This window comes from Entamoeba invadens (genome assembly GCF_000330505.1).
Source record: "Entamoeba invadens IP1 unplaced genomic scaffold scaff_1105074726713, whole genome shotgun sequence".
NCBI lineage: Eukaryota > Evosea > Mastigamoebida > Endamoebidae > Entamoeba > Entamoeba invadens.
Genome location: NW_004443770.1, coordinates 143,993 through 154,439, shown reverse-complemented (window position 1 = coordinate 154,439; position 10,447 = coordinate 143,993). Strand labels below are relative to the sequence as shown.

Sequence of the window (10,447 nt, the reverse complement as noted above, 5' to 3'; positions counted from 1 at the left end):
GTAGTTTACTATTTCGTTTAATTGTTTTTATTATATAAATGGTACAGAATATATCGGATTTTAATTGGTCGTCAATACCACTTTAATTATTTTTAATGACCTTTAAAACACCACAAAAAAGTAATACTATAAAATAGTATAAATTTACTAATAAAATCAATCAGAGTTCTTTTGTTCTTCTGTGAGTTTTTGTTCTTTGTCGTTTGTATTATGTTGTTCGACTGTTTTTAATGCCTCTTCTTCTTTCTTGTTCTCGACTCTCACAACTTTTTGAGTGATCTGGTCTCTCTCCTTTTTCTTCTGTAATTTCTCCGCCTTCTGAATTTCTCTCTTTTTCACTACGGCCTTTCTCTTCCTCATCCGCTTCTTTTGGTTCTTTTCCCTCTTCTTCAAAAAAAGCGCGTTCTCCTTGTCGACCTTTTCTTTCACTAATCGACTCTCCTCTTCCTTCTTGTCATTCTTTCTTCTTCAATCCATCGAACCATTCCTTAATAGTTTTTTTTCTTTTGATTAATAGTTTTACAAGTATTAATATTGCTCGATCCAAAAGAATTAGCACAAACCTGCTGTTTACTCTTCACCTCTTCTTCCTCAACAAGCTTTTTCTGCTTTTGTTCTTCCAAATAAGCTTTGTAATCGTTGCTCCCATGTTCTGCGACACTTTCTATTCATTATTTCATATTCACAACAAACCAACTCGAAAAAGACTGCAAACGGATGATCTTTTCCTCCATCAACGCAATTGAAATAAAAAGTTCACAAAATGTTCAGAACACAAGAAATAGCAAAAAATTGTTTAAAAACTTTTTAAAAACCTTTTCAAAAAAATTAGAGAGTACCCACTTCGATGGCAACGTCCTTCTTTTCTTCTTTCATTTCTTCAGTCTTTTTGTCTTCCTTTGTCTCTTTCCCTTCGCCAGTATTTGTCTTTTCTAAATCGAGTGCCACTTCCTTATTCTCCTCCACAATGGTATTGTTTTTCACGACTTTAGAAGTACTCTTCAGTGTTTTTCGAAGTGCTGCATTCAACGCATATGAGTTGAAACATCTTCCTTTCATTAAGATGGTAATAATTCCCTCGACCAGTTCTTTCCAATATGGTCGTTTCTCGTTCGCAGTCAAACTCATGACTCTTTGCTTCTCACTATTTCTCCCGATCTGTATCACTATTTTAAACGTTTCATTTCCTTTCTCAACAAAGCAGAGTTTCCCCGCTTCTGTCTTGACCTCAAGCATTGCCTTCTCCTTCCCGTACTTGACGACTTTGGCAAGCATCTTTTTGATATCGACGTTCTCGCGAAGCATTCCCGAGAAACTCAGATTCTCCTCGTCGTTGATGATATCTTTGTCCTCGACGACTTCCTTCATTGGGATCATCGAGTTTTCAATTGGCTTTTGTTCTTTAATTGGTTGGTCCGAGAGTAATGAGTAACTCTCCAACTCGACAGAAAAGGCGTTGATCGTTGGTTTGACTATCGACTCGTCTTCGTCGTCGTTATACGCTATGACTGCAATTCTCTTGTTATCACCGTTGTACCCAAATGTGAGGGTGCACTGGTACTTCTCCTCTCCTATTAGTGTCGCGGTGACGGAGGTGGTGTCGTCAATCACTACAAAGTTGTCCGCGTCAAAAGTCACTGCAAAGAGTTCTTTAATAGTTTGAAGTTGGTCTCCACCGTTCAACTCGGCTACCCATGTATGTGTATCTATGTATGAAGTATGAACCTCAACAGGGCTGCTCTTGCGGAAAAACCAACTAAACATCTTCTTTACTTTTTTGAGTTCTTTTCTTTTTTCTATCTCTTTTCTTATTGGTAATGTTGACTTCCACTTTTCAGTCTTTTTTTCTCTTGTTTCCCGGTCGGTTTGGTCATTTCAATGGAAAATCATTGTTTTTGAATTATTTATTAGTTTTAAGTTGACTATGGTTTTTTTTATAGTAAAAAGAAATGAAAGAATAATCTTATTAACTTTTTCACTTTTTGTTTTTGTAGATTTTTTGTAGTGGTGGATATGGTTTATTGTTAGTAATAAAAATTTAGTTCCAATTGATTAACAAAACGTTTTTTGTGTTCTGAAACTAAATGCAAATCTTTTTTTACTATATGTATTGGTATTATATTTATAACAAATAGTTAAAATATTTATTGTTTTTTATCCCTCACCAAAATCGCTATAAAAATATACGACGAATCCGAAACTAGACCTTCACCCAGAATTAGTTTTTCAAATAGAATATATTTATTACTAAAAATAATTATAAAAATAGTTTATTGAATGACAGATGATATATATCACATTTAACTAATAAAAACATAGTAAACTGAAGTATAAAAAAACGACATGATAACATGTAAGGATTAGTTATTGAAAAGTCTTCGCTAGTTCTTCCAAGTCGATTTTTTTCTTTTTAGCTGCCTGGAGTTTTTTCTCCAAGTCGAAGATTTTCTTTTGTTGTTCGATTTCCCTCAAGGTATACTCGTCGATACCAAACGTTTCGACGTCGTCTTGTACATCGTCTACCTTAACATCCGTTACAACTACAGGTGGTGGGGGAGGTGGCATATTCATTTGGACGACAATAGGGGTATCATCAAATTCGTCGACATCTTTAGCGCACGTTAAGAGGTTCTTTGTCGCGTCGGCAAGCTTTTTAGACGCGTCGAGTAATTCTTTGTAACGATTACTCTTAGTTTTAGTCTTAGTTCCTGCTCGACATGAGACGACAACTCTTTCGACCTTCTTCCCGATCTTATCTGCAGTCTTGACTAACTCATCGGAGTCGATTTTATCATCTTTCACTTGTCTCTGTAACTCTAAAGCAGTGTCTTTGACTTCATCGACAGCTTTAACTAACTCGTCGGCATATTCTTTGTTTCTTAATACGCCTTGGGAAGTCTGTGGATTCGATAATTGAGCGACTAACTCCGTCTGTGCCTGTGTTGCTGTCGACAAGACTCCAATTGATGATCCAATCATAACAACAACAGCTTCTTGTAAAGCAGCTTCTACGATTAATTTGGGGTCTTCAGAGGCATCTGCTACTTCTTTCTTGTGTTGGACTTCCTTTTGAATGTCCTGATAAATGGCTTCTATCTCAGATGTACTCAATTTCATCTTATCTAATGCAACAGACTCCGCACTAATCACTTCTTCGGTCACTTCGACAGCTTGTGTAATATTGAAATCAACGGCTTCTTCAATCTTCAAGATGTTCACAACTTGTTTCTCAGCACAAGTTAAGTCATTCTCAATTGACGCTTTATTCACTTGAACACCAACAGACTCTTGTTCAACTGCAGTTAACAGTCTTGAAGTCTCATTCGAGAGTTTCATAGCAGCGTCTAAGACCATCTTCCTCTCATTTTTCTTTTTCGACGTCTTAGAAGCTTTAATCAGCTTCTCTAAGACTTCTTTGGACTTTTGAGAGACACACGCAACAACTTCTGGGGTGTGGTAGTTATACATCTCAATCACATCAAGCTGATGGCGCAATTTAGAGAACTCCTCGAGACTCTTCAGAGCGTCTTCATTCAATTCTTCTTTAATTCCAACCTCTTCAAATTCAGTGGCAGACTCTAATAATAAATATTCCCTCTTCAGTTCTGTTGCTGCCATACGATAATCAGAAGATGCAGTGTGGATCGATGATGTCATATCTTGATGTTGGAAGGTATTCACATCTTGCTCGAGCTTCTGCATCATCAAATCAAGTTGGATCTTCTCTTCTACTATATCAGATCTTCCCTCTTCAATGACTTCTGTCAGCGACGCAAGTTCAGTGGACATATCGACATATCCACTCGTGATCTTCTTTGACTTCTCGATGAACTTTCTCTCGTCCTCATCTTCTTCAACAGGCGCCAACAACTGTTCTGCAGCTAATGAAGTCATTCGTGCGGCTTTCATTAATTGGTCAGAATACTTCGCGTTCTTCTCATTGCGACTTTGCTTCTTAAGTATTTGATTCAACTTCGCACAGGAGATAGCAGCTTTCTTTGAGTCCGAGTACATCGAGTTATGAACTACTTCATTCACTTCATCGCCCATGACTGCTCTAATAGAGTCTGCAATGAGTCCAGCAGCCTCTCTGATATCGTCATTGTTCTGTGATTTATATTGCGTTTGGTCCGCATTTGTCATGATGACTTTGGCATTGACTGTCATCTCCTTCAAATTGGAGATCACAAATTGCCTCTTCGCGTCGTCGATTTCAACTTGTGAAACGTTCTCCTTCATGTACTTCACAAATATTGGGATCTCCTTTTTCATCTCAATTGCTGCCTTTTGGACATCTTCGATTCGCATGTTTTGTAACGTCGAAAGCCAGTCCGCCATCTGCAAACAATTTCCGGTCGATTCGATGAAATTCTTTCGTTTGTTATTCTTATTGTTTTTAATGTCTTCCACAAAGTTATCGACTAAGTCACACCCTTTACAAATGTCGTCGACATCTATCTCAAGAGGTCCACCAGCAGCAGTCCCTTTCAATTGTGACGTCTCCAATAAATTGACAGTAGAGTTCTTACAATTCGCTAACAAATCTTTCATGATCGATTGACACTCATCACTCGACATGGCAAGTCCCATCGACTGTGACCCATACATCAATAACCGCGCATTCGTCTGCGCATCCGTAATAGCTTGTTCAACTATATCTCCAGCTAACGTTCGAGCTAATTCACAAGCACAGTCGACATCAGCGCAGATGGATGTCGACAATTCAAAGACAACATCTTGGTCGACGTTCATAACTAACCCTTGTGAACATGCGTTCAAGGCTTGTGTACACATTTGGACGCGTTTCTCAGCATCTGCTAACGCCGCAAGGAGTGCCGGATTGTTCGGATCCTTTTCTAACGCAGCACAGATGTCCATATAATCTCTCACAGCGTCCATTAAGTTGTTTGTCATGGCTTCTAAGACTTCTCTGTCCTCCACTGACGCCGCTCCACTCATAACAGCCGCTCGAATACCATCAACGTAGAACCCAAACTGCTTGATCTTCTCATTCGCCATTTTACTTCCTCCTCTAAAGCTTTCAGACAAGGGCTTCAGCAAACTCAGTAAATTGTCCGATTGATTTCTTAATTGGTTTCTCCAGATCTCTTCGTTACTCTGCGCCTTCTCTTTCAAATCGACAGAGAAGTTGACTGGTAACGCATACTCCTTATTTGCTACAAAGACGTTTGAAGAATCTGTGATTTGTGCCGCTTGAGCAATAGGTGGAGGTACTGCGGCAATTCGCGTCTTGACCGTCGTCGTCTTCACAGCAGCCGTCTTCTTCTTCTTTGTCAATTCGACTTCAGTTGCCTTTTCTAAGTCTCTGTCGTCCACAATAGCCTTCGAAGCCTTCATTGTGATGATCTCCATATACCCTGCTACTAACGAGAAGATATCTTCGCCTTCTTTAGTATAGAAAACAATAGTTTCTCCGTTATTATACTTCGCGAAGTCGAATGTAATTGTTTCATCAGAGAATTTCCATGTTTTGAGATGTTCGTACGGTTCACACATTAACACTTTATGTTCCGGAGACAACATTTTTAAATCAGTTGGACTAAACGCCATAAAGACGGAAGACAATTTCTTCTTCTTGCCTTCTTCCGGTTGAACGACACCTTTGGGCTCAATACCCCCGGCATAGATATTCATCCCATACGACCGGAGTGTCATACACAACTGTAAGTACTTGTATTTGGCATCGATCGGAGTCATCGCATTCATCTTCTTCCACCCGTTGAAGATCTCCTTCTCGATGTCCTTCGATTGGTAACACTTCGGGATGATGTCGTGACTCACTTGATGCACCGAATTCACCTTCTTGTCATCGGAACATTTGCCACTGTCGATCATCATGTTTAATGCGCCAAATCTAATGATCTCGTCGCGCGTGCAGGGGTATAACCCATCGACTATATTATCATGGGCTTGGACGTACGTCAGATGTAACAACATCGGGTCGTCGCGATTCAATTCTCCCTCTTGAATGAAGTGGCGCTTCTTTAATGTAAACACCGCGTCACACGGAGCAACTTCATACAACGAATTCTTCATCTTCAAGAAGCGCTTTGTGCCATACACTTGAATCCCAAAGGCTTCGGCGTGGTGGAGAGACATCTTATCTGCTATCGCTGCTATTAAGCCTTTAATCGGCTGACATACATCTAACATCATTTTCTTCTGCGAACCATCCGGTAACATCACATTCACTATTTGCATCCGGGCACGGAACCAAATGCGATCGTCGGTGACTAACCCGTACGATTCAATAGTACGCTTGGGTATCATCCATTCACCTTGACTACTATCTTGATTGTTTGGGCGGAAGAGGGCATACTCCTCCATATTAACTAAGGGTCATCGTATTATTCAATAAATTAAAATGGAACTATTAACAAACTATCAGACTGTTGTTTGTCTTTAATGGCTACAAGGATGTCGTAGATCGTCGCACTGAACTGAAAGGCCATCTTCTTCGTCTGCAGCAAATTCCGCTCTTTTCCAAATAAGACTTGCAATACAAGAGTCACTACTTGTTAGTTTCTTATTTCACAACGGTGCTTGCTTACAAACTTTTTGTGGTATTTTGCAGTTCAGAGTTGGAACTTCTTTTTCGCTTTCACTTTCGGATCGTTCAGACCATCTTTGACTCATCAAGAAATACTTTGATTGTTAAGTTCAATAATGTACTATAGTGTTTAATATATTATATTATAATTGATAGTTTCATAAATATAAAACAAAAAAAATAAAAAAATAAAAAAAAGTGGTGGGCATGTCTTGGGATATGGTAATACAAGAGAATGAAATTGTTATTAAAAAGTTTTATTGGATTAATTATGGATTTAGAGGTATTTATTTCGCGAAAAGATAAACACGTGGCACTCAAATTTCAGAACTGCCGAATTGAGATGGTCTTTAACAAGTGACTTGGCAAAACTAACTATTAAGGTGATTGTTCATATAGTTATAATATTATATTTATATTATAAACATTGGTTTTGACGTTTTATGAGGTTATCAAGATGAGATATGTAAAATTTTTTCCTGAAAATATAGTTAATAAATGGTTGTTTAAATGTAATTTTTTAATTTAATAATTTCAACAAACACACAATTTCAAGTTTTCTCAATAACTATTAAATATAATATTTTATAGTAATCATTTTATATTTATCATTGTAATTAACAGACATACAGATTGTGATTGAATTAATTAATTATTTATTACAATAAAAATCTTAATCAATTATACAGTCATGTGTTAAATAGAACACTCCATTGAAATCTAAGTTAATTTACATAGCAATTGCCAATCTCTTTTACCAAAAAAAACATAAAGAACACATATTTCACGTCTGAGTCAAAGTACTTAACATTATAATAGTAAAAATCGATTAGGCTCTGATAAAGAATCTTCTCATAGGGAACATAGCTGCCTTTTGTGCCTGTTTCTTAGTCTTAGCGTTCTTTTGTTCTGGAGTCAAAGCGAGTCTTTGCTTTTTAGTAGTTCTTGGTCTCAATTCCTTTGGGATGTACTTAGATTGTTTGTAATAGACTCTGAGTTGGTTCTTTCTTTGAGTGTTCATGAAAGTGAGGAGTCTCGCAATGTTTCTTCTGACGACTCTTAACTTCGAGAGTTTGGCTGGTTGTCCGCCAGTCACTTTTGCAGTGCGGAGATTGGCGTACTCAGTTTTGAGCTCGACCAACTTGGCGGCAAGGTCTGTCTTGTTCATCGCACTCAAATCTTTGGTTTTCAAGGACACTATTCGTTACTTCGTTGGTAAGGACGTGACATACTACAAACTTGTGGTCGATCTACTTTTGTAATTTTCAGGGTTTCGTCTTTTTTGGCGCCACTCCTTCTTTGATTTAATTTCTAATTCTTTGTTAATTTATTATTAGCTCAAATATAGAATTTGTTTTTTGAATAAAATTGTAAATGGTTTTTTGTCAAAAGTGCAGAAGTTCTTCATTTAAAGAATTGTTGAAATAATTTTTATTTATAATATATTATAATATATAGTTTATCATATCAAAAAAAGACGTTTTGGGAAATTATATATTATTATAATATAACTAGTAATTCAAATAATCTTAAACTGTCAATCTCTCACTTTGGAGGAAAGAACGTATTTAAGTGAAGAAAAATAAAGAAAGAACAACAGAGAGTCAGGAAATGGAGTGTGGATGCCGATGTGTTCTGTGGATCATACTAGCTCTTATTCTTCCCCCATTGCCTATTATCTTTCTCGGGGGATGTTGCATTCATTTTTGGATCAGCATTATTCTGTGCTTACTCTTTTGGTTCCCAGCAGAGATTCATGCAATTTGGTATGTCGCCAGTTATTGATTCATTGCATTGTTAATAGAGTATTTTTGTATGTTCATATTCAACGAATTATGAAGGTATTTACACTTTAAGACTATTGTATAGTATTACATACTACTATATACTATGAATAATACTTCTTCTTTAAATTATTAAATGACATTAAAATGGTTTAACAAACTATATTATTATATTATTTTTAATAATTATTTATAATAATATTTGATTCTATTTACTAATTTATTTTGAATTATAAAATTCCAATGTCTTCAGACATTTGCCCGACACAGAAGGTTATCAGAATGACCTGTGTAGTTGGTGAGCCTCAAAGTATCAAAGTAGAGTTGTCTTCGAAGTCTAAGCAAGAACAAACAATCAACGTGACCCCAATTGAAAACGTCTGGATATCTCTTTCGAGTTCTTCAACAGTACTAACTGATGGAGTTGGTGTTCTTGACATCACAGTTATTGTTAAATTGCGGAAAGACAACAGTCGAATCAACGTATATATAAAAAACACAACGACTTACTTTACTCTTCTAGTTACAACAAATCATTCTCTTTATATTGATATCAATGATATTAAGAAAACCAAATTTATTAGTTCTGGGGTATATGGGCAAGTGTATAAAGGGGAATATAATAAGACTAATGTAGCCATCAAAGAGCTCATGTTTGACCAAAACAATTCAACCAAATATTCTATGTACCTCACAGAGATGTCTTTATATCGTAAATTTACTTGCGAGACGGTTGTAACAATTTTAGGGTTTACCGTCACCCCACAACTCCCAACACTCGTGATGGAATGCGCTCTTTACGACCTTCGTTCACAAATCGGCACTAAATGTCCTATTTTTTTAAACACTAAAATCAGACTTACTATATACAGAAACATCGCTTCGGCACTCATGAAATTGCACTCGGAGAAATTAGTCTACCGCGACTTGAAGAGCGCCAATGTGCTCATCTTTTCAAAGTCCATCAAGAGTCCCGTGATCGCTAAACTCTGTGATTTCGAGACTTGTTGTGAAGAGAAAAATGCATTTCCCGCGCCCGATGTCGGGACTCCAATTTACATGTCACCAGAACAATGGAATAGACAACACCTTACTACTCAAAGCGATGTATTCAGTTTCGCAGTCTTATGTTACGAAATACTCACTAACAAAGTCCCTTACAACGACATCGATTTCCCAAACCCTTGGTCTATAGCTCAGTTCATTTGTTCTAACAAAAGACTTCCCAAGCCAGACTCTTGTGATGTCACTCTATGGCGTCTTATAGAAGATTGTTGGAAGACTCAACCCGAGGATCGAATTAGTTTGTTTCTAGTTTAATTCTAATAATTAATAATATCTATAATAATTAATAATAATTAATAATAATTAATATTTTATAATAATAAAGTAATATTATAAATTAAATAGTAATCAAAAGACATGCAACACGTCATCACTAATCTCCATGCAATGGACTAAAATGTTATATATAACATTTTATTCCTCAAAGAAAATAAAAACTTAAAAAAAATAATTGAAAGCAACGAATGAACGCACCTGACTTGAATGAGATATATCGTATGCAGCCAAACGAGCAGAAAATTCTATGTGAAGAGAATGGGAATGTTTGCAAGTTTACTTTTGTCAAAGAAGACCACACGGCAGGGAATATGATTCGAGTGTTTGTTATTTCTTCTTTAGTTTACAAGGTCTTCAGTTTAAGAGTTGACGTGTAGTGAACTTCTTAACGACAAACATGTCATCTTTGCAGGATATAGACAACCACATCCACTCAAATATGTGATCGAAATGACAATCCGTACCGACGGCGTCATCACACCAAAAGTCGCTTTGGAAAACGCGCTCGACAGAATTATCAGAAAGGTCAAGCTTGCCAAGGAAGATTTTGACCAAGCCACTGAAAATTTAGATTGATTTTGCATTTTCCTGTATTACTCCTTGTAGTATAAGTAACCATACATATAGAATTTGTTTTATACTGCAGCTTATTGTACTATTAGAAATTAGTAAACTGTATTATCAAGTATAGTAACTTCCCTGTTAGCGAAGGAGCGTGAAGAAAAGATAAAAAGTGACGGAGACGTTTTTC

At 36.7% G+C, this 10,447-nt stretch overlaps 6 protein-coding genes across 6 annotated transcripts; 2 read left to right on the top strand and 4 right to left on the bottom strand.

Annotated features, from left to right (window-relative positions):
• Positions 1–156: 156 nt before the first annotated feature.
• EIN_429110 (hypothetical protein) lies at positions 157–734 on the bottom strand (the record flags this gene model as incomplete). The annotated part of the gene is made up of 3 exons (XM_004261888.1): positions 157–447; positions 564–664; positions 716–734. The coding sequence occupies 3 exons, from the start codon at positions 732–734 to the stop codon at positions 157–159; spliced, it is 411 nt and encodes a 136-aa protein (XP_004261936.1).
• A 94-nt stretch (positions 735–828) lies between these two features.
• Positions 829–1,764, bottom strand: EIN_429100 (hypothetical protein; the record flags this gene model as incomplete). The annotated part of the gene is made up of 1 exon (XM_004261887.1): positions 829–1,764. The coding sequence occupies one exon, from the start codon at positions 1,762–1,764 to the stop codon at positions 829–831; it is 936 nt and encodes a 311-aa protein (XP_004261935.1).
• Positions 1,765–2,364: 600 nt separating this feature from the next.
• EIN_429090 (talin, putative) lies at positions 2,365–6,348 on the bottom strand (the record flags this gene model as incomplete). Its single annotated transcript, XM_004261886.1, has 1 exon — positions 2,365–6,348. One exon carries the CDS (start codon positions 6,346–6,348, stop codon positions 2,365–2,367), a length of 3,984 nt encoding a protein of 1,327 aa, XP_004261934.1.
• Positions 6,349–7,400: 1,052 nt separating this feature from the next.
• Positions 7,401–7,739, bottom strand: EIN_429080 (60S ribosomal protein L35, putative; the record flags this gene model as incomplete). The annotated part of the gene is made up of 1 exon (XM_004261885.1): positions 7,401–7,739. The coding sequence occupies one exon, from the start codon at positions 7,737–7,739 to the stop codon at positions 7,401–7,403; it is 339 nt and encodes a 112-aa protein (XP_004261933.1).
• An 859-nt stretch (positions 7,740–8,598) lies between these two features.
• On the top strand, positions 8,599–9,675 carry EIN_429070 (tyrosine protein kinase, putative; the record flags this gene model as incomplete). Its single annotated transcript, XM_004261884.1, has 1 exon — positions 8,599–9,675. The coding sequence occupies one exon, from the start codon at positions 8,599–8,601 to the stop codon at positions 9,673–9,675; it is 1,077 nt and encodes a 358-aa protein (XP_004261932.1).
• A 209-nt stretch (positions 9,676–9,884) lies between these two features.
• Positions 9,885–10,272, top strand: EIN_429060 (DNA-directed RNA polymerase II subunit RPB11, putative; the record flags this gene model as incomplete). Its single annotated transcript, XM_004261883.1, has 2 exons — positions 9,885–10,018; positions 10,074–10,272. 2 exons carry the CDS (start codon positions 9,885–9,887, stop codon positions 10,270–10,272), a joined length of 333 nt encoding a protein of 110 aa, XP_004261931.1.
• Between the last annotated feature and the right edge of the window lie 175 nt (positions 10,273–10,447).